The 24648-nt window shown below is 38.6% G+C and overlaps 1 protein-coding gene across 12 annotated transcripts in view; it reads left to right on the forward strand.

Annotated features, from left to right (window-relative positions):
• Nucleotides 1-24648, forward strand: part of ICA1 (islet cell autoantigen 1) — a 73139-nt gene that overhangs the window by 23125 nt on the left and 25366 nt on the right. For all 12 annotated transcript variants that reach the window (XR_016281946.1, XM_089533173.1, XM_089533175.1 and 9 more), the window contains 3 exons: nucleotides 1945-2143; nucleotides 16435-16560; nucleotides 16708-16806. Coding sequence is in view for 11 of the 12 variants with exons in the window: in XM_089533173.1 (XP_089389299.1) it covers nucleotides 1945-2143; nucleotides 16435-16560; nucleotides 16708-16806 (424 nt within the window). In the remaining variant the exon portion in view is untranslated. The remainder of the gene's footprint in view (nucleotides 1-1944; nucleotides 2144-16434; nucleotides 16561-16707; nucleotides 16807-24648) is intronic.

Here is a 24648-nt window from a genome sequence, read left to right on the forward strand (position 1 = left end):
CTGCACAGCCCTATTCACCACTCGGCTTGGAGACCAAAGCTCTCTTCCAATCTTCTCTGTTATGCAATCCAGTCTGCTTATCTGTTTCCTGAATGTTCTGTATTGCTTTCTCATTTATAGTGCTAGGAGAAAAGACAGAAACCAGGAAATACTTCATTCTTCCCCCCCCCCCTTTTTTCCTTCCCCCCCCCCTTTTTTTGTGATAGTGAGAGCAAATAAAATAGAAGGCAGAACCTTATAGCTCCTCATTTCCAGCTTTACATTCTGACAAAGAGGGTTGAGTATCTTGGGATCTAGGAGTTGTTGCCTAAGAGTAATTCTAGGTAGTGTAGGGGAGAACTTCCCTGTCTTTATACACAGCATTAAACTTAAACATTAGTCTTCTGATTTGGATAATAGCCTATTTGTACTAGACTTGGAATCAGGCATTGTACAAAACCACACCACTGTTACTGTTTCTCAGCCGGTTCCAGATTTCCCACATCTAGAGAGTATTGCCAGTGGTACAGACTGGTAGAGGTGGTATGCAGTTCTGAGATATTCTGTTGAGGACTTATTGTATATACTCATGTATAACTAGAAATTTTAGTTTTAAAAAATCGATCTCTAAAACCTGTGTCAACTTATCCATGGGACAATACTGTACATTAACTCTTTTCAAAAAAGAAGTTGTTCCCTTCTGTAAGTAGAGTGACAGAAAGTAAGAGCTTAGTTCATCTGAGGAGAACCTAAAAGAACCAACCCCACCCCACAACTCTCTCATTGCTCCTTTAAGGGAAAGCACCAGATTGCTGCCACGACTATTTTTCTGTCCAGATATTCAAAAAGGCTAGAAGCAGCACCACAGCAGAGATGGCAGAGGTGGTCAGTGACTGTTTTAGGTTCTTCTGGGAAAGACTAAGTTCTTGCCTTTAACCACTCTGCTTACAGAAGGGAACTAGTGATAAGGAAGTGGGCTCTGAAGGATTTGTATAAGGCATTTGTGTATGTTTGTCAGCTTTTCTAGGTTAAAATCAGGCAAAGGTATCACATTAAAGTTAAAGGCTGTCATTACTGCTAACATAACCATAGTCGCTCTTTGCTTTGCTTTGCCTTTACATCCTTTTTGGTATGTGTATGTTTTCTTAGCCCCACCCACTCTGGCCACTTCTCCAATACCTCACACAGCAACCATTTACTGTATTTCTCTCCTTATCTAGCCAGCCTTTACCATGAGCACAAACAGTTATGCTCGCCAGAATTTTGTAAGTTCTTCTACATCATTATCCTTTGCTTCAGCATTTATATCCTTTGCTATATCCCCCTAATTTTTACCCTCAACTTATCCCCAGGTCATATCAAAATACATTTAAATACAGTAGATCAAACAAGCATGCATTTAATAACTGATAAAATAAATCCTATGAGTTTATCTGTGTTATGTTCTGTCATTCGTGTTCTTACTTGTGAAGTCTAAGCATCCTGTTCAATGCAGCAGAACTTTTCAGAACCTGTATTTAGCATTTTAATCTCAGAATTATAAAAATAAGTAAAAAAGCAACAACAAAAGAACACTGGAAAAATATTTCGGGTCAGATAGATTAACTGTGTCAATACTAAAAAAAATGGTGTGTTGTCAGATGTATGAAGTTACTGTCTATTACTGATGCTTTGTTGTTTTATTGTTGTTGTTTATTTGCTTTGTACTTTCTTTATTGTTGTAACCCGCTCTGATTCCTGGTGATTGGGCGGGCTATAAATAAATCATTATTATTATTATTATTAAATGAATGTTGAAAAGATTTCTGGGTATTCTACTTTGTGTTGGGACTTGGCTTATATTGGCATTTCCTTTCCTGTGGTGGTTGGTTTGCCAATCAAGAGTGTAACAGCTCTTTTTTGTTTGTTTGTTTATTTATGTTATAGAATGTTTATGGTATATAATGTGGGGTTTTTTTGCCGCAGGTTAGCACTACGCACGCCTTTATGCAGACTTCATCAAGAGGTGGAAACATTCAGATACAGAGCCATTTCTGATACATGGTTGACTGTCAACAGAATGGAACAGTGTCGGACTGAATACCGAGGAGCTCTGTTGTGGATGAAAGATGTTTCTCAAGAGCTAGATCCTGATCTTTACAAGCAGATGGAGAAATTTAGGAAGGTATGAAGTTTGCTTTGGTGCAATACTTAATGATAGTAATGAAGGCTGGGTTTGATTTCTTTAAGAAAAAATACAATGCCAGAGCCAGCAGTGATAATAAAATTAATCATAAACTGATATTTATTGTGGAGCAGGATACTGTTAATCTTGTTGGAAATATATTTCCTTTCCTGAAAGATATTACAACCTGAAATTGTTCCTCAAGTAATGATTTGAACAAAATAAAGTGTATATTAACATATAATTAGTCATTTTTACATTACTAGTTTAGCTATTACAACAAGATCTCCTCTTTAGAACCCAAGAATAGCTATCAAGAACTTGTAATTCTGATGGAAAATTGTGTATATACCTCTTTAGTACAGGGATGCAAACAGTCTGTGATGACCAAACCAGATTATTGATAGCTGTTGACCTTCTTAGGTTGGTTATGTCTTTGAACTCAGCTAGTCCAGTCATCCTAAGATACTCACTGCATAAGATCATCAGTTCACAACCCAATGAAAGATCCTGTATAACAATCCCTGGAAATGAGCAAATGACATTTGTACCATTTGTGATACTTTAGTTTGCTTGCAGTCAGCAAGCATAGCAGACATGCACAATTGGCATCTGATCTGCCATCACTCATGAGATGGAGACTGCTTGGGGAGTACATGCAACAGAAGATATATGGTGACATAAAATAAATGTCAAAATGGCAAGTGATTTTTTAATATCCTTCTGTGATGGGAAACCCAAGAGTAGTCATTGCTCAGAACAGTTGGAATGTTTATGCTTAGTTAATGGCATCTGGAATTTATCACAAAACTCTAGCACTGAAATAACTGATTTAGCGTAATTGATAAATTAGTTCTTAGACATGTACATTTTTAAAATAAAAGGGCTGGAATCCTGTTGTTAGCTCTAGCTATAGTAAATTTGTTAAATCAGAGGGATTTGCCTACATGCTGATTCAACATTTAACAGTTGATTCAGTGGGTCTGTTCTAGTTGGGACTAACCCAACTAAAATGGGAATTAGACCAACAATTAAAAAGCTCACATTGTGTCTGTGAAGTATTTTTTAGGAGTGTTGGCAAAATCCTGGCAATAAAATGCTTTTGTATCAATATGCTACTTAGGGGTGGAACAGGCAGGCAGGAAAAAACATCTTGAAGCTTCCTTTTCTGAAAGTTATCCAGGTCCCCACCAACCGCACCACCAGCTCCCAAGGTTGCTGGAGTGCACATGTCGTGACCACATGGTGCAGCTTGATGCTGTGCCACTGGGTACTTTTTTATTGTTTCCCCTGCCATCCCTGGGTACAGTTGCAGGAGCACACCACTGGCGAATGCTATCCATTGGATGGCCATCCCTGTGAACCTGTACACAGTCGCATGTGCAGCTCTCCACCGGGACGGGGCATCAGAGCACAGGTGTGCCCTTGCAGATGCTGGAAAGGTACAATTATGCCACCCTTCACTCCATGCCCCCTCTTTGACTGTCTGGTTTGTGTATGTTTTACTTATCTCTATGAGAGGTGTCATTCTTTCCCTTTTCGGCATTGCCATCCCCACCACTTGGGTATGACAGCCCCTTCCCTTCTAAATGCAATCCTGTGATGGGTCATTTATACGCACGATTAGGGTTAGGATAGAGCACCCGTTTAGAGCCGCTCTGGTGGTGCTGCATTTAGACGTATGAGTGAAGGTGCGCATTTTCCGGGAATAAGTTGAAAAATCCAGATGCCTGGCTTTTCTCCCCATAGGGTGACTTGTGAGTGGTTTCTGGACAGCTTCAAGGCTTGCGTCATCTAAATGCCCCACCTTCAAGCCAGCTTATTTTGACCATCTGTTTCACTTCTTAGTTATATTTTATTTATTGATAGTATGTTTAAAATAAGGAGAAATTTTAAAACAACATTTAAAATTGTGAAGTCGAAGGCTTTCATGGCCAGCACCCATAGCTTTTTGTGGGTTTTTCGGGCTATGTGGCCAAGTTCTAGAAGAGTTTATGCTTGACATTTCGCCAGCATCTGTGACAGACATCTTCAGAGAATGCTGGCATGGAAGAGAGTTGAGTATATATCACTCCGCCCTACCCAGGGACATACCCAGCTCTCTTCCATGCCAGCATTCTCTGAAGTGTCAGCCACAGATGCTGGCGAAATGTCAGGAATAAACTCTTCCAGAACATGGCCACATAGACCAAAAAACCCACAAAAAACTTAAGCATTTAGAATTCTTTCAAAGATGGCCCTCCAGATAGATGTATTGATACCTTTCTGATGAAAAGTATGTAATGTTGTCCTGGTGGAAAGGAAATTTTCACCAAATTTCATACACAAAAAGTAACTGAAATTTGAGTTAAGAAATCTCAATAATATTTTTAAAAATTAAAAAAAACACACACACACAAATTACAACATACAAAAAACAATATACAGTGGGCCCTTCCCTTACATGGGGGATCTGTTCCGGACCTGCCCGCATAGGGAAATACCACATATGCTCGAGACCCATTGTTTTCAACAATGGGGCTTGGGCACATGCGCCATTGCCTCTTCCAGCACACGGCTTTCAGTGTAAGCTGAAAGCCACGTATGGCTGACGTGGGCGCACTGTACAGGATTTAATGTCACTGAAAATTATTTGTGTTGCTGGGGGAAATGGAAACATTTTACAAAGTTTTAGGAGACCATAACTATGAATGGTTGTGCAAAAAGTGTGTAGTGTGGATAAGAAGATTGTAGTTAGAAAAATGATGAGGTAGGGTGGTGTAATTTGATCTCAGTGGTCGATAGCTATGAGTGAATGTAAGTGTTGAAGACTTGAAGAGACAACCATATTTTTGAATGCTGTGGGGGAGGGTCTGCTTTTGATGTTGCCACTAGTCTGGCTGCTACACAAGAAGAGTTTTAAAATTTCCCAATTTTGGATAGTGCAGCTGAATTTATGGTCAATTTCCTTGTAGAAATGGCTGTAACACTATTAAAATCATATGTAACCTGTTGAAAAAGTTAGCACTATCATCCAGAGACCCACGTTTTGCATGATGTTTTGCTTCACAGTTAAAATGTTCATAAGCAAATTTTGTTTTTGATGAGAATTAGCAGAAGTACTCCTGTTATGCTTTAGGTTCCTGATTTTTTAAATGGATTGTGGAGTTGCTTTTGTTTTTAAGTGTGCAATTCTGAACAGTGCCACTGCATGGCAGTATTTCACAGAATGTTTCGGGTTGTTTTAGAATATATATCACAAGGAAGACTACTACACTGAAGGTCTTTGTTCAGGAGGTTATACGTGTGCTGGGTGCTAGGAAAACAAAACTTGTAGATTCATAGTGCCACGTCTGCTATTAGTTAATCAGGCTTCATGGCATGGCAATTTTTTATTATAATGTGCATGTGAGAAAGGCTTATATCATATTACATTATTATAGCACTTGTAATTCAGGCATATTTCTGACCATTTCATGTTCTGAATGAAGCATGTATTGCAGTGGGGGAGGGTGGATTTACCTAGCTGTTATGTCTTGTCTTTTCTCAGGGGTAATACAGCAATGTAAATGTGCACAATAGTGCACTTAAACCTGTTGGTATCATTGGGTTAAAGACATTTTGCTTTGTTCTGAATAATGTTTTGTTGGCAAAAACTAAATCAACACACTGATACAGATGGGATTTTATCTATCTTCATTTAATAGGTAGAGGATGAGTAAATTTCATAAGCAACTCATCTGTTAATTAAAACACCGTTAAGAAAAAACCACTGAACAGGACCTGAATGCTACTCTGCATTGCCATTGTAGTTCCCGTGATGGCAGTTGAATTACTTTCTTTCTAGCAAAGAATATTTCTGTGTTAAAATGGTTCCAGTGTTGTGTTGGAAATGCTCTTCCTCTTTTGATTACCAGAAATCTCACATAGACTATTGTTGGTATTCTACTGTACTGTGCTTCTGGAAAGTTGCTACACTTCAGGCTCATGTCTCTTTGGCTGTTTATATATCAAGACAGTCCTTCTGAGGAGTAGGGGTTATAATGATATACGTTACTGCTCCACCTTCCTATTGAGGAATTATCAGGAATGTGCATCCAGTATTTAGCTTTATTTAAAACATACACAACTTTATTTATTTATTTATTTATTATCTCCTACTCTCTGTGAATTCAGGTGGGGAACAGCAATAAATAACACAACACATAAAACTATATACAGTGGACCCTTGTTATAGGCTGGGATTTGGTTCCAAGATCCCCAATGGATAACAAAATCCGTGGATGCTCAAGTCTCATTAAATATAATGACATAGCAAAATGTGGTCCTTATTAAAAAATGGAAAATCAAGGTTTGATATTTGAAATTTATACTTGTTATGAACATTTTCAAACTCTGGATGCTTGAATCCGTGTATAAGAAATCCATGTATAAGAAGGGCCGACTGTACATACTTTTATAACTATAAAACACATAGGAAGACATGTAGAATCAATACAATAAAATCCATAATGAAAACTTTAAAACCATAATTTAAAAACAATCTGGGTAGACATGCAAGAACAGGCTGATCTTTACTGCTGATTTAAACTTAAGCTGATGAATCTGTTCCAGCAGGTCATTCTACAATCTGGGGGTGGCTGAAGAAAATGCCCTCTAGATAACAGTCAGTCTAGTTTTGGCTGACTGAAATAGATGTTTCCCACAGAGGACCTGAGTGTACATGGCAGATTATATGGGAGAATCAGTACCCAAACCATTTAGGGCTTTAAAGGTAATAACTAACTTTGTACTTTGCCCAGAAACTAACTGGCAGCCACTGGAGTGATTTTAATATTGGTGTAATATGGTCACTCCTAGAAGTACCAATAACCGATTGGACGGACCACCATGTTTTGAACTAATTGAAGCTTCCGAACTTGGCACATTGGAATCCCAATGTACAGCACGTTGCAAAAGTCTAGCCTGGAGGTTATCAGTTTATACACTACCATCTTTGGTCTATGCATTCAAGACGTTCTTTGAAATGTATGTCATTGCTGACCAGGTCTTCCTTATTCTTGCTCTCTCATTTTTGTGTATATTATTCTAAACCTGAAAAAAATGCCAGTTAACCTTTCCTGCCCTCAAAGCATATGTTTTGTTTATTTTAGGGATCTCTTCTTTTTGTTCTTTCTACAAACTACATGGAACTGCTGAAAGAACCTGCCTATCTCTGAACCTTACAATTAACTTGTATATGCTTCAAATATGAAGCAAATCTATGCAAAAACATAATAAAATCTTGCTGAATAGAATATGAATGTTACTGAATGGTGACTTACAGTACAGTACATCAATTTTCAGGCTGTACAATATCTTTCAAATTAGTTTACCGTTTATCAATAATTAGAACACCTACGGTTTGCATTTCTGGATGAACATTGTGTGTATTTTTTTCTTTTTTTAATGCACACAAGTTGGGAAAAATCCATATATTTTTTGTCTAACTTTGCTGACCTCTATCTGTTTTATTTCTTGGACTGCCGTCAACACAGATTGGTGTATTTCCTGTCAGTTGAACATAGTTGGCAGATGGGAATTGGTTAGTCCAGCAGAGCTGCCATCAGTCATGTTTACAGGGTAAAAGGCGGGATGGGGGTGGTTAGCTGATTTTTTTTCCTACCTGGAAATGTGTTCCTGTCTTCCTTATTTATTGTATTGCAGCCATTTTGTTAGTAGACTCATGGTATGTTCTATACCAGTAGATACCATTTTAAGTCCTGAAATTGACAGCAATATACAAAGCTATGTGTATTCCACCTTTCTGTGCAAATACTGGTTTTGAGTATACATTTCAGCATTCAGAAAACTTCAGCTTTCTAAAGGAGCTTGAAATGGTGAAGAAAAAGTTTGAAAAGGCTGCACTGGAAACTGGCAAAATTTCAAGCATATTTCCACGGTGCAAGGGAGGAGGGAAACTAATAGAGCAGATCCATTAATCAGCAGTGAGTTTTGATAATTATGGTACTTTTCTGTGCTTCATGATTTTAAAAAGCAGTGTAAATTAGGCAGGTATATTCAAACATACAGTTTCTGCCAGCTTAAAATGCATTTTTGTTCTTGATTCATAATTTAGAGGTATATTAAAAACATCAATACAATAAAAAGAATTGCTATATGACTGGAGAGGTGCAATATGGCTGGGGTTTCAGGACCACATCTGGCATAATCAAGTTCCACTGTTTAACTGCCCTGGATATCCTTACTGTAGGGAAGGAGTGGAAGACTGTATTAGTGAGGAAATATAGCTGTGTACTAGAGGCCCTGCATCGTATGCAGAAAGTTCCAGTTCAGTCCCTGACATCTTCAGGGGCCTGTTCATATTGTGCAGTTACAATGTTATGATTCCAGTTTAACTGCCTTGGCTGCATTTTGTGAACGTAAGGGTTTGTAATTTGATGAAGCACTAGAGCTATCTGGCTGAATTCTAAATATCTCCCTCTTAACCACAAATCCCAGGATTCTGTAGGATGGACCCAAGCTACTATAACTGTAGTGTGAAAGGGTTCTAGGTAACTAATGATATGGGACATTGTGACTGAGACCCTGGAGACCAGAATATACATTACTGGCCTAGGTGGGTAAAAGTGTTATAAGACACCTTCCAGGGGTTGGGAGAAGTTTCTCTTTGAAAGCTTCGAACATAAATTTAGAGAGCACCTTTCCCTCACAGTGGAATTTGAATGGAAACAAGGCTTGGTTTTCTGGTAGCCTTGTAATACAAAATGTATTCCTTCATAAACTCAGCCTCCAGCTAAATCCCTTGGGCAGAGGAACAGGAAGAGTGGGCATAATGAAAAAATGTTGGCGAGTCAGTGCCTATCCACACAATCTATCTAGGAGCTGTTTTCCACTCCTGTGACACATTTGAGGAAAAAACTTTTAAAATCCTACTTAATATACATACTGAAAAGTCTGAACTAAAATATGAATCACTTACAACACTGCTGAGCCTAAAAAGGCAGTGTTCTCGTTTTTTAGATTTTTATGCATAACAATAGGTTTTTGGAGTAAGAATGTTTACCTTGCTCCCTCTTTTCCCCTTAATATTATTTCACAGAATCTGCAGCTGTACAGAACAGCTGAGTTGGAATGAGGGATCAGTCCACAGCTTTTTTCTATACCAAACTTCTGTGTATGTTTTTAAAAGTGGACCTGCAACAAGAGACATAAAGCTCAGTCTCTCTGTTGTTAGAAATTAAGTATCTGTCAGTATCATTCATCAGATTTCTTCTACTCCACAGGGTTGCATCATAGAATCGTAGAGTTTGAAGAGACCACAAGGGTCATCCAGTCCAACCCCCTAGAAACAGGAGATTGTGAATCTTTTCTAGATTGAAGTATGTCTGACCATCTCATGATCTTTACACTCTGATTGCTTTAGTGGGCAAAAACAGAAAGGGAAGTTCACTCTAGAGGCATGCATGCTGAGTCAAAACAATGCAAATTATTGATTTTAATTGCTAGTTAAATTTAATTGCTGTTTAAAGTCATGTAGTAAGTATGATCAATAGCTGTCTTTATAAAGCCACTTAGAATATATTAAATGGCTAGGAGCACTATATCACTCTTGTTTGTAGGTGATAAGCAAGGTTACAGTGTTTGATAGAGATACCCTTTAAATGTATAATAAAACTGGTGCTCTTTAAAAATAGAGGAAAGCTTCTGGGAATATATTACATCATCCTAATATGTATTGCTTGTAGAATGTTGTAATAATTGTAGGCCGATGAATGTCCTTGAGTGCTTTTCTTCATCATCTACTTAGTTTTATTTTAAAGAAATAAATATCTGAAAAATGTATCAAAGACCACTTGGATAATGCAGAGAATTTAAAATAGTATTATAACTACTGGCTTGGAGTTTTTAAAGCTATTTCAGCAGTTTTTAACAACTTTTAGCTATAAGCCACTTGTTTTTGTAGCCCTCATAAAATAAGTGGCAACAGTCTTTGTTTACTTCACTGAAGGATTTTCTGCTTTGTGATAAATCTTTTCTCCCCCCCCCCCACCCCCACCCCTTAAATATTAACTGCAGCATTTCAGTAAGTGATGCCTTTGTAAAATCATTAGGAATAGCCAAAATTGTTCCATCAGTTCCCAGAACTAGCTTATACCCATCAAATTTTAAGTGCATGTGTACACTATTTCATGATAATACAGTGCACCCTTCCCCTATGCAGGGATCCGTTCCGGACACACACACACACACACACACACCCCGCATAAAGGAAAAGCATGTATGCTCAAGCCCCATTAGAAGTAATGGGGCTTGTGCATGCGGTGTGGCCCATTACTTCTTCCTGGCGTGCCGAGGTTTCTTCCGGCACAGGCTTCCAGCATGTAACATGGGCGCACTGTATGTGGATATCCATTGACCTTCAGTGGGTCCTGTCACCTCCATGGGCAGGGAAGGAAGATCTTAATTGCACTCTGTGTATGTTTAAAAAACATACTGTGTTCTCTTAAAAGCTTTCAAAGGGGTAATTTGCTATCCTTGTTTTTAACAATGTTTGTGTACACCTTTAATACTCTGGTGGGTGTCAAAAGAGCCAATGTGGTATAGTGTTTTTTAGTGTTGAATTACAGTACTGGAGACCAGAGTTCAAATCCCTATTCAGCCGGGGAAACCCACTGGGAGACTTTGGATAAGTCACGTTCTCCCAACCTCAGAGGAAAAGAAAAGGCAATTACCCCTCTACAAATCAGTGGTAGAAAGGGCAGCTTGCATGTGGTATAAGACACCTGTTGTGAAAACAGGTGTTTATAGAATACATCTTACATTTAAAAAACACATTAACCATTTTTATTAAATATGAAAACAGTATTTGAATAGATTACTTCTTAACTGGAAAAGAACTGTTGAATTTCCTGCTAAATATCATGATTATAAGCAGTTTGCAGAGGATACTTGTTATTACAGTACAAGCTTTTTCTATCTGTGCAGTATGTAGGAGTTGAGGAAGTGTGAGGCATCAGTGTGGCCACGTGTGGCTCCAAAGTCTCTTTCTTTCTTTCTTTCTTTCTTTCTTTCTTTCTTTCTTTCTTTCTTTTTATTTATTTATTTATTACATTCCCCCAGGAGTGCCTACACACCGTCTACAGTCTGCCACTGAAAAATTACCAACAGCACCCCACCCCTCCAAGGTGGTGATGTTGGACATTTTGCTTCAAATTAGGTTATTCTGGAGGTGGAAGGAGTTTCCTTTTGTTTGTCTAGCTCAATGTTTTTTCAAAATGGGGATACACCAGAAACTCATTTCACTGCTTTGAAAAAGGGGCCCTTTTTGGCCCTACCCTTTTGATTTTGGTGCCCTTAGGAACCACCCCACCCCAGTCCAGTTTCCAGATTTTATCAGAAGCTGTATTTGGCTTTTGGACTGAAAGAGCTATGCCACCCTTGCCTTCAACTCTACTTTCTGTAACCCTACCCAGGTTACACTTCCTTTCCGTCTGGAAATATTGAGGCAAAAACAGTTAAATTCTGTAGGCCTACCAGACCAGTCAGATGTGTGTTTTTCCTTTAATTTAGTCAATATTTGTATTTGAATCTGGAGTAGTGGAAAAGAGATGAAAGGCAAGCTACATTTTATGTTTGCCATTAATTTTTGTAGCAAAAGCAAAGCAGATGGACCACATTAAGTATGATCCCAACACTCTGATAAGGTCTAAAAAGTGCGAATGGCAGTCAATACACATCTCTCTGTAGAAAAGAAAAGATCCACTCAACAGCTGTGTTCCTTTCCTGTTTACCCTTCCATTCATCTTCCTTGATTCCTGCTTCCCTATTCTAATCCAGCTGTAATTCATTTTTATCATGTAGTTCTGCACTTGACACACTAACTGTACACATTGTGGAGGAAGTATATGAAACTTTTTATTTTCAGTTCCTTTTTTACTTCATTTTTTCATTTGTATCTTGATCTCTATGGTTATGCTCAAATTCATAAGCATGTTCTAGAAGTTGTATGGCTTTGTTTGGGCCAGGTTTGAATAGCCTGAGTAGTTGATTGAGCAAGGTATGTTAGTTCTCTTTTTAAAATCATTTTTATTAAGCATAAAAGAAAAGAAAAAACAACCACACACATATTTTATCCATATATTTAAAACATACATACATAAACAACATTAAACTATAAACATTACTACACAACAGAATAAAAACACAAACAGACAATACTTATACTACTGACTTCCCACCCCTAACTGATGACTATATTCCATTATTTACTATACTTCCTTTAAATGAAATTATGTTTATGCTTTTACATCAAATTTACCAAACATAAAACTGGTCTATGGCCCCAAAGAAACCATAAAAAAGTAATCAACAATTCCCAATCTTTATTTTAAATTTTCAAGAATTTCTCTGTAATCAGTGTTTTCAGTTTATCCATTTTTGAAAGTTCAGTTATCATTATTAGCCTGTCTTCTTTTGTTGGAGTAACTTTTTTGAGTATACAGTCCGCCATGGGTATCCACTAACATGCCATCTGCAGATTAAACCATCCGCAGATGACAAGCCTGTGGTGTTCCTAATGGTGAAGCAGCGATTCAGAGGGCTAGCAAGCATCTGAGAGAGAAAGAAAGGGAAGGCAGGCAGGCAACTGGGCTCTCAGAGGGAGCAGTAGCCAAGAGATTGAATGGCCAGCCAGGTACAGATGGAGAAAGAGGCTGAAGAGACTCGCAGAGAGGAGTGCAGAGAAGACTGGATCCCAGTGCCATTCTGTTAATCACTTTGAAGATTTGAAGGAAAGAAAACAAAATGAAAGACTTCTCAATATATTTTTATTTTCTACTGCTGAAATCCAAGTATTGGTAATTCCTAATATTGGAGGTTTACAAAGATTCTGAAGATGTTTGTATTATGGCTGCTAATGATGCAAGACCAATCTAAGATCCTCCAAACCAGTAAAACAAAATTTTGTACTGGAAGAAAACATTGTGTATAACTAGTTCACTAGAACTGCATCCTTTGCACTCTTTGAGCTCAGTGAGACATAATTTTGTGTAAACACACATGGGATTGTGCTATAAATTCTTCTAGCATAGCATTTTCTGTAGCAATACAATCATAACAATTCCAGTAAAATTTGGCAGTACCAAATAGCCATTTACAGTAACCCACTGCACAGTTCAAAGGGGCATTTCCTACATACAACTGATGATATTATTTCCATAGCAACTTTCAGCAAGAAAGAGAGGCTGGACTCAGAACATGTGGATGGAAATGTAAGATCACAATTTTATTTGGATACAGCTGTTAATAGTAAGAAGTGTAGGAGAATGTATATACTGATTTGTCTAAAAAAGAGGTGGGCAGAGGACATTTTCTGTCATTTTAAGGGGAAAATGTTTTGTTGCAAACTTTGTTTTGACTCTTGAGGAGTCCAAATACAGTGGAAATGCCTTCCACACTCCCTAGCACGCATTTTTGATCCCTGGGAGTCTCTGCGGCCCTGCTGGCCACATGCAGTCCCTTGGGCCTCCCAGAGAACAAAAAACCCTCTAATCTTCCACAGTTGTCCACCCCGGTTTAAACCTTGCCCCTGAAAAGTACATCGAGGATTGCAACCAGATACAATTACTAAACAAAACAAAACAAAAAATCTGTAAAAGTCTTACTTGTTTTTGTTCACTTGGACCATTCTTGGAGGCAAAATATGGTTTACTGTATTTCTAATTACATTTCTAAGAAGGAAGAGCTGCTTCTTTTTTTATCTTTACTATCAGCCATCCCAGGGATTTTTTTCCTGTTGCTTTTTTGTTATTTTTATTATAGAGGGAACAGCCTGGAAACTACACTATAGCATAAGCCTCCAGGGACCAAAGAAAACTGCTACCTCCTTCCACACTGAAACAATTGTAAATGGCTTTCATTTTTAGTTATAATCTGTCATCCTTAGATAAGGCTATATTTGCTAAACTGTCAAAAATAGTTTGGGGTCACCTCCAGAATTTGTGTTCTCTATTCAGTACTATGTCCAGGAGAACCCTTAAACTAAACATGGTGAAATTAATGTGCTGAATCAAATAATTGCGGGTTTGGGTCTAACTATAGTTAGTAATAACATCAGTGCAGATGTCACATAGTACTATGGTTAGTTCAAATTTTGTATAGAATGGAAAGAGGAAAAAAAGGAATGTAAGAACATGTTTATATTCAGTCAAGTGAGCTGTGATTCAAAGCATGAAGTTTCCATATATTATTATTGTTGTTGTTGTTATATCATTATTAATATGATGGTTATCTGAAGATGCAAACATTTTCAAAAATAGAACCAAACCTTGGTTGATGTACTGTTCAAAATTAAGTGCTTAATCCCCTGTGCTACTATGTTGGATGCATAGCAAATTTTACCACTAAGGAAATGTCTGATATCTACAAAGTATGAAATAGGATCCAGCCATTTTAATAATGCTTGATACTGGAGCCTTTTCCTGGCTTGGCAAAGAAAAACATGTGGCATTTGGTAACACAGCAGTACTCTCCTAATAACTGGCATGAACACAAAGGCACATGTTCTTATATTACTTATTAGGTCAAATAGATCTACTGTTAATCATCATTACTTTCATAGAAATTATCTGTTCCTTAAGAGAGCCACTTAAATAGGACAGTTTCTCTTAAAAATAATATTTGTAACAATAATACTGTAATCTAAAATAGCTCAAAAGAGCTTTGGGATTGATTTGACAACATATAGTGAGATAGGATTCTGGATTATGGGGTGCTGTTTTAATTGTAATTTTTAAAAGACAAATACTGATGCCTCTATAAAGTATGGAGACGTCTCATTCACAGGGTCGCCATGAGTCAAGATTGACTCAAAAGCAGCTAACAGCAACAAAAAGGCGATTCACATTGTTTATGTGTTGAAGTGATATATCAATAAATATATTGATTAAAAATGGCATACCTTAGTTTAAATACCAGCTGGCTCCAACTAGATGTTGAGGAACTATAGTAGTGTTCTATCATTGTTGTTGTTGTTGTTGTTGTTGTTGTTGTTGTGTGCCTTCAAGTTGTTTCTGACTTATGGTGACCATAAGGTGAACCTATCATGGGGTTTTCTTAGCAAGATTTGTTCAGAGGGGGTTTGCCATTGCCTTCCATTGATTCTGAGAACATGCGACCTGCCTACGATCCCCCAGTGGGTTTCATGGCCAAGTACCCTGTTCTCCAGTAGTTTTCTAGCATTTCCTTTGTTTGTTTGTTTTGTTTTTTGGCAGGGTAGAGCTGTGTGTGTCACATATCTTGTCCTATAAAGTAGCTTGCTTCCTTTGATGGCAGTTACAGATACTGACTCATCAACAGTGTTGCAATAAAATTAAGTTGCCAATGAAGTGCACATCTACCTATGGAATTGGTGTGTGAATGGGAGAACCATCTTGTCCTTTGCTTCAGTGGGGAGGCTCCACTGAGTCAGAAAAAGTTAAAAGTGTGAATTTGCTCGAACATAAATACCTGCAGTATTGGAAAAGGAATAGGGAAAACCATATGCAAAACAGAATGACACTTAAAGAAAGTGAGCAGCTATTTTTCTTAAATCACTGTCTACTCTGTTCCATATTTTTTTTCAAAGTCAGAAGAAAGGAACATTGATTGATAATGTGATTCCATGCAGACAGGCCTACTTTAATAAAACTTAATTACTGATTCAATCTGCAGCGTTAGAATGGCCAAAAATTAAGCGCGTGTCAATGTAGAAAACTAGCTAGATGATATTCAAGGGTATAGATGTGAATACGGTCTGAGAGCTTCTTACCTGTAAAATGTGGCCTTAATATCTTGATGAAAGAAGACAAGGACTAATTAAATATTTTTATATGCAGACTTTGTCTTGCCCCTACAAATGGTACAGTTGGCCTGGGAAGGAACAAGTCAGTTTTCCTCTCCTACTTTCTCAGCATGGGGCCAAAACAGTGGCTATCCTACTGTGGTAATGCATTATTCAGGCTCTTTTATCTTTTCTGGCAGAAGAAATAATATTCCCGTATGTTAATTGGGATGGCCTGTTGTCCTTCTCCAGTGAAACTGAAACTTGGAAAAATTACTTTTTGGAACTATGATTTCAAGAATTCCCCTCCCCCCCAAGAAAATTCTGTATTTTGTAGTTCACAAAAATAAAATTTTAAAGTTATTAGTGAAATTACATTAGCAATGTAAAATAATGACTTTGAGAGAGGCAAGCTAGAAGAAGACATTTTCTAAGTTCTTTCAATGTCTGAAGACATTCTTATTCTTTTCCATATTCTACATATCAATAGGTCCAAGCACAAGTCCGTCATACAAAATTGAACTTTGACAAACTGAAAACTGATGTCTGTCAAAAAGTGGATCTTCTTGGAGCAAGCAGATGTAATCTTCTGTCTCATGTGCTGACAACATACCAGGTATCTAAACAGAAATAAAATCACTGATCTTTGTTTAGCACTGAAATCCACACAACTTTATATTGCATAAATCTGGTGGAATATGCTTGAAATATTAAATATTTCATTAGCAATGACTGTTGTGTTCTGATGTTTTTTCTCTTACAGACAACACTTCTTCATTTTTGGGAAAAGACATCTCATACCATGGCAGCTATCCATGAAAGTTTCAAAGGCTATCAGCCATATGAATTCACAATGTTGAAGGTAAGGAATATTTACCTTCAGGTATTTCCATTCTTTGTAAGGTTATTTGGGAAAGGTATTTACCATAGAAGATTTTCACAAGTTACAATGACCATGAGATAGTCCATATCAGTGTTTGGTTCTTAGTAAAGCTGAGGTACTTTTAACATGGGATATAGGTTACATCATCCTCAGCTAAGTTTGCACTGTTAAAATATGTGTTGTGCTACTAAGGCATACATTGGCTTTGCACTGTGGCATGAGAAATATCCCTACAGCCTAGCTATTCATGTATGGCAACCATCCACATATTACTGAAGAAGTGTAAGAACCAGTCATGAGGAGTGACTTCACAGTGGCCCTGATCACAAAACTGAGTATAAGCTTTCTCATTTCCAGTGATGTTGATGATAATGATGATAAATTTCTTACCCACCTCTCCCCATGGATTGAGGTGGGGAACAACAATTATCAGACAACATCAGTTAAAACACATCATTTGAAATACACATCAATTTCAAAGGACAAATAAGATACACACCTATGAAAGCAATCCACATTTAAAATTCATGATTTAAAAATCACAATTTAAAAATCATCTTGCTAGCTGCTGGAAGAGACTAATCTTTAATGCTTTTTAAAACTCAGACAGCACATTCATCTGTCAAGTCTCTTCATGCAGTTTACTCCACAGTGTAGGGGCAGCTGAAGAAAAGCCTATGAAGGGCAAGTTAAATACTACTTTCTATATCTGTGATTCTGATTTACATTGACTAAGCTTCCTGGTTTGGAAGTAACAGGGAACTGGTGCATAAGAGGACTAATGAGGAATAATCCCTGGGGCCCAGTGTTTGCTCTTGATTTTGCAAGCCCTGAAGTCCAGGACTGGGTCAATTATCTAAACCTCTTATTTTAAAAAAGAGAAGAAAAAACAGATCTGGAAGCTCAAACAAGAGAAGTAGCTGCTTTACCTTTTTTCTAGCCATTTGTAAATGTTCTATCAAATGGTTTTTATCAATGTGCAAAATATTGTTTGTTTGTTTGTTTGTTTGTTTGTTAAATAGCTAGTAGCAACAAAGGAGACCCAAGTCGGTCCCTGTAGATATATGGAGCTTACATCTTAAAAGCCACTTTTTAACACTTAACTCATCTAGGCTGCATCCACACTGCAGAAATAATATAGTTTGAGACCACTTTAACTGCCCTGGTTCAGTGCTATAGAATTCTGGGTACTGTAGTTTGTTGTACCACTAGAGCTCTCTGACAGAGAAGGCTAAATGTCTCACAAAACTACAATTCCAAGAATTCCATAGCATTGGGCCATGGCAATTAAAGTGGTGCTAAACTGGATTATTTCTGCAGTGTGATTACAGCCCTAGTTTGCCCTGAGTTTCATTGCCAAGCAGCTATTTGAGCTGGAAACTCATAGTCCAACACTATGCTGTTGTACTTTGCTTGTACTAGAGAAAATTTACTCCTATTTTTGCATGGATACATTGCCCTAGCATCAGAAGAGTGTGTTCTCAGTTTTGTTACATAATTTTTTCTATGGACATAGTGTAGATGTCTCAATTAAGCAAGCATGTAAAGCTTTACAGCATCAGGGTTTTGCTTGGTGAAATTTAGACCTTTTGAGATCAGTTCAGGGTTATATTTTAGTGAGTTATATCATTTTGGGGGGAAAAAGCAGTTTTATGAACTGATGATTTATTCATTCTGAAAAAACACTCTGCCCTTGGGATTATTTCTGGAAATAAGGTATTATTTGAGGAGTTTTGTCTTTTCTTTTTGTTTTCTTTTTGTCTGGTAATGGGAAATATGTTAAAGATTGTTTTCTTTACTTTGAGGTATGTTGTGGAAGTTGTATAATTGCAGCTGCATTTCCTGATAGCTGAATTTGTTTTTGAGAGAATACAGTAAAAAGCCCAAGTATCCTGTTGAAGGAAAGATAATTTTGCTTTGGGGTTCCCAGTACTTGATAATGATCATTCCTCTTGCCATCTTTATTTCAATTTAAAAAATAATAGTTCAAGAATTGGGGAAAAAATTGAATATATCATTAAAATAGTATATTTATAGTGTTGTTGTTAACTGCCTTCGAAATGGCCCCTACTTATGATGACCCTGTGGATGAGACATTTAAAAACAAAAAGACCATCCTCAACTGCTCTGCTTAGGTCCTGCAGATTCAGAACTGCGATCTCCCTGATTGAGTCTAGCCATCTGGTGTGCGGTCTTTCCCTTTTCCTGCTGCCTTCTACCTTCCCTAGTATTATTATCTTTCCTAATGAGTCATTCCTTCTCATGATGTGGCCAAAGTACAACAGCCTCAATTTGATCATCTTGGCTTTCAGGGAGAGGTCAGGCTTGATCTGTTCAAAGACTCATTCGTTTGTCTTCACAGCCATCCACAGTATCCTCAGCACTCTTCTCCAGCACCACATCTCAAATGAGCTGATCTTCTGTCAGCTTTCTTCACTGTCCAGCTCACATCTGTCCATGGTAGTGGGGAATATAATGGATTGTACGATTTTAACCTTTGTGTCCAATTGTATATTCTTACAGTTTAGGATCTTGTCTAATTCTTTCATTGCTACCCTTCCATTCCTATTTTTTTCTTATTTCTTGACTTCAGTGTCTATTCTGAACAATATTTGATCTACAGTACAGGAACTCTTTAATAGATCCTCCATGGTCATTATTCTTGTTTTATTTATGTTCAGCAGTAAGCCTGCCTTTGTGCTTCCTTTTTTGATCTTCCTTAGTAATAATAATAATTATTATTTATGGTATTTATACCAATAATAATAATAAGAATGGAAGATCAAAAAGGAAGCGCAAAGGCAGGCTTACTGCTGAACATAAAGAAAACAAGAATAATTGTTCCAAGTCCATAATGTTTTCTGCTAGTAGTATGGTGCCATCCACATATCAGTGTCATATTTATCATAATTGTAGCAGAAGACAAAATGACATAGGAGCAAGCGTGGGTGAGAATATGTGAGAAGCAACTCCATTTAATATTCTTGTAGCAATGTCCTTCCAAAAAAACCACTCAGTTTTCTCAGTAGTCAGTAGAAGAGGTCCACCTTTATTATTCAACATAATTATGTTATTATATTAAATTATTTATTAATAATTTATAGTGATTTATTATGTTAAATAATTCTACAGGATTTATTTTTATTTCAGTTCATTTATTGCACTTTATAATTCCTTATAGAAATAAATGTGCTATATATTATTTGTTTTGCTATTTCTTTAAAGATCCTCCCCCTCTGTTTATAAGCCCCAAATCCATCACTACAAGCTTATGTCTCCTGCTTCTTACTTTGGCTTCCCAACCTTGCACTGATTGTAGCCATTGGTCCAAAATGCACTACAGAACTAATCCAGTTTGAGACCTCTTTAACTGTCCTGGCTGAATGCTAGGGAATTCTGGGAACTGTAGTTTTGTGAGACATTTAGCCTTCTCTATCAGAGAACTCTGGTGCCACAGTAAACTACAATTCCCAGGATTCCCTAGCACTGTGCCAGGGCAGTTAAAGTGGTCTCAAACTGAATTATTTCTGCAATGTGTTTTGGACCATTGCCACTAGAGCTTGCATTCTGTATGCCTTTGTGTACAGCAGAACACACACTGAGTTTTTTCCTAGCCCTACCCTGCTGCCATATCTTAAGAAAGGCCATGGAGGAGTTTTTCTAGGCCCTGCATTCCTTCCTGATAGGGTTTGTGCAATAAGAAAGTTAATGGATCCTATCATAACCCCTTTCCTGCAGTAAATGGCATTATGGGCCTATTTGCATGTAACTCAAAAATTTATTTGGTCCTTCATTTGGCAAACCATTGTGATCACCCTATTAAAAAAAAATAAGTTTTTAAAAAGTCAGTGATTTCAGTTAAGAAGAAACTATTCTTGATTTCAGAATAAGTCCACAAAATCATGAGCCCAGTAAAATATTTACTAGCTTGTTTGCAAATCCATCTATTATATAAATTGACTTCATGTATAAGTCAAGGGCAGGTTTTAGGGCAAAAAATGTGGATTTTAATATGTCCTGTGGATGTGTTGATGGTAAAACCTAGGGGCATGTAATAAAGGATATAAAAGACGAAACAAAGGAAAACAATGCCATAGAACTTACAAAAGTCCAGCAGGCATAACTATTTGTGTTTACCCTAAAGGCTTGATGGATGACCAGGGAGCTATGATAAAGGGTGGCTGTGTGATGTGTAGGTCACAGATGGGGCTAAGAAAATGTGCATATGTAAAAAAGGATAAAAAGGAAAAGCAAAGAAAATGGCAACTACAGTAGCAGTGATTATAGCCTTTAACTTTAATGTGATGACTCTGCCTGATTTTAATCCAGGAGAGCTGACAAACATTCACAGATTCTTCAGACATTCAAATCTTTCAAAGCCCAATTCCTCTTGGTCCTCCTTTGAGGAGAAGTACCAAAGAGCTACTGCCGCTGCCATTTTTCCACTCAGGAATTTCAAATGGTCAGAAGCAGCATCATGCCAGAGGAAATAGAGGAGGTTGGTGCTTCTTATAGGTGACCCTGGGATGGACTAAGCTCTCTCCTTTTGTCACTCAACTCAGAGAAGGGGATGGTTCCCTTTTTGATAAAAGTTAAAATACAGTATTTACATTAGCCCGTAGATAAGTCAACCTGGGTTTTTGAGGCCAGTTTTTTTACTAAGATATCTAGACTTATACATGAGTAGGGTTGCCATAGTGCCGGACCTCGAAACCGGGAAAAATGTAGGACAAAATTTTCAAATGTAGGACACACAAAAAGTGTGTCCTACATTTGAAAATTCTGTCCTACATTTTACTGCGATCGCAGCGGAGGCCAAGCGGCAAGGGAAAGCCTCCACTTAAGGAGGCTTTCCCTCCCCGCCTGGGCCCCGCCACGATCGGAGGCCAGGATCGGGGCCTCGCCTCGTTCCTGGGACCCTCAGGGACCAGGAAGGAGGCGAGGAGGCCGGCGGCGATCGCCCCGATCCTCGCCTCCTTCTTGGCCCCCGCGGAGGCCAGGAAGGAGGCGAGGAGGCCGGCGGCGATCGCCCCGATCCTCGCCTCCTTCTTGGCCCCCGCGGAGGCCAGGAAGGAGGCGAGGAGGCCGGCGGCAATCGCCCCGGCCTCGCCTCCTTCTTGGCCCCCGCGGAGGCCAGGAAGGAGGCGAGGAGGCCGGCGGCGATCGCCCCGATCCTCGCCTCCTTCTTGGCCCCCGCAGGGACCAGGAAGGAGGCGAGGAGGCCGGCGGCGATCGCCCCGGCCTCGCCTCCTTCTTGGCCCCCGCAGGGACCAGGAAGGAGGCGAGGAGGCCGGCGGCGATCGCCCCGGCCTCGCCTCCTTCTTGGCCCCCGCGGAGGCCAGGAAGGAGGGAGGAGGCTGCAGGGAGGCGGGGAGGTTGGCGCGGCTGCGCCCAAGAGGCGCCGCCTCCCTGCAGCCTCCTCCGCCTCAGGCCTCGCTGCCCTCCTTTTCCGTCCCGACTCCCAGGCCTCAGAAAGGCCTTGGAGCCGCGGCGGCGGCGGAGGTGGCCGCGGTGGGCGGGGCCGTCCCGGTTTGGGCGCCAAACCGGACCGGGACCGGGATGGCACCGCCCAAACCGGGATTGTCCCGCCGGGGGGCGGGATATGGCAACCCTATACATGAGTGTATACAGTAAAAGGAAAAGAAAGGTTCTATTTTCTGTAAAGCTGTTGCATCTGGTTATATATATCCTCTTATGTGTCACTCTTTTCTCAAGCCTATGTTTAGACTTGATTAGGAAATAGTATTCTTTAATAAGAACATTGCCATGGTCAGTTTGCCACTTACGGTAAGTTATCTTTTGGTGTAGAAATGAACAAATGCCTCTCCTAGGCTTCCAGCCCATGTAATTATTTGTACAAATTGTGATTTGAGGGGAAAATGAAATTGTTTATTTGGTACCTAGAAGTGACTAAAATACAAAAAGTAACATAAGTACAAACTTCTTGTTTTCAACTAAATTACATTGGCAGGACTTCTGCAACGCCTCCATTTGTGAATCAGTCTACTTATCTGAGCAGCCCAGGAACTAATCTTGATAAGAGGAAATTGGCACAATGTATGGAATTAAAAACTTTGTAGTAGATAATGTGGGAATGCATGAAGAAACTCCATTTTTGCCTCCTTTTGTTTATTTTGTAACCTAATATTTTATAAGATTGATTGATAATTTTAAAAGAAAAGTACTAGCTTTTACTAGTCTTTCAGAAAACATCAGTCTTCCTACATGACAACAGTAAAACAAACTTTAAAAGTTCCATTAACAGAAATCTAACATGAAAGACTGGTATACATTTTCCTTGTCTGAGAATGCAGAAATAGGAACAGCAAGTAGAACTAAATATGAAACACTGTTCTGTAAAACCAAAAACAAAAGAACACCTTATTTTAAGTGGGTTGAACATGAAACACTAAACTTCAGTTCAAATTGAAAGTACAATATGTGCCTTTTGGCAGTTTGATTGCATCTTTCAAGAATGAATGAATGTGCCAAAATGAAGTATACATAGTAATAATGGGCTTAAGAGTCTGATCCTCTGAGTGGTAGTTCATTATACCAGGTTTTATAAATGCTAAAGATTGAACATTCATATCACATGGCTTTACTGATAGATAGCTGTGTTCATCTGTTGCAGTAATGAATCTTGTGGCATCTTAAAAACTAATAAACTGATCATGGCATAATATTTCATAGATGAAAATCCACATCATCAGATGCATGAAATATTCACCAGCACAAGTCATGCAGGAATTTAACCCTGAAATGTTTGGAGTCTCCTTTATATTGCTGCTATGCTACATGTTTATTTTACTTTGTTTTTATTTGTATAAGCTACTCAGCAATGTTGTTCTCTGGGGAATTACAGTAAAAAAGGCAATAACAATAGCAAGTATATTTTTGTACTGCTTAGTGCACTTAAGCACTCCCTAAGTGGTTTACAAAGTGTAAGCTAATCGCTCCCAACAAGCTGGGTACTCGTTTTGGGAACCTATGGAAGGATGTCAATCCTGAGCCCCTTGCTGGTATTGTACTCACAACCTTGTGTTTTGTGAGTGAATGGCTGCAGTACAGGCATTTAACCACTGTGCAACCAAGGCAACATGTCATGTTAAAAAACATATTTTAATCAAACAACTTGGCTCATCAACAGTTCCAAAGAGATTAGTATCAGATAGCCAACAATTATACAGCACATACAATGGCACAGAACACTAAAAACATTTTTAAATTTTTAAAAAGGTATGTGCAAATCTCCATGTGTCATGGAAATAATTGGTGAGAAAGACAGTCTCCATAACCAGAGGGTTATGAGTAAGAAGGTACAGTCCCTGATAGCTACTCAGCTCACTTGGCATGAGCATCAAGAGTCAGGCCCCATACAGCTGCGCCAAAGCTGTGCTCCAGTCCTTAAGACTAGATCGTGGCTTTGGTATGGCTTCTGGATTCTTAGGACGCATGCAACATTTAAACAGCATACCTCCAAAGTGTCCCGAAGCAGCTTTATTTTGGCCTGTCTCAGTCCTCTAAAGATGAACTTGGTTTTTCAAACAGAGGAATACTATATTTCAGTTAGTCTGTCCTAGCCTATTTTTAAGTTAAAACCAACTGTTTAAATTGGTCCTGAAAATGGACTCTGAGCCAGTGTGGGTGTATAAACACTAGTGTGACATGATCATATATGAAGCAGACCAGCTTATCACTTGGTCCATGTTTAACTTTTGCTTTGTGAACTGCCATACACTTTCTGTCCAGTTTTCCATTTTATTTCCACTATAGTTATTCTTCAGGAATTTTTTCCTGCTGACTTCTTGTGCTTCAACC

The sequence above is a fragment of the Sceloporus occidentalis genome, unplaced genomic scaffold (genome assembly GCF_023333645.1).
Source record: "Sceloporus occidentalis isolate IW3139 unplaced genomic scaffold, rSceOcc1.0.p SCAF_7, whole genome shotgun sequence".
Taxonomy (NCBI): Eukaryota; Metazoa; Chordata; class Lepidosauria; order Squamata; family Phrynosomatidae; genus Sceloporus; species Sceloporus occidentalis.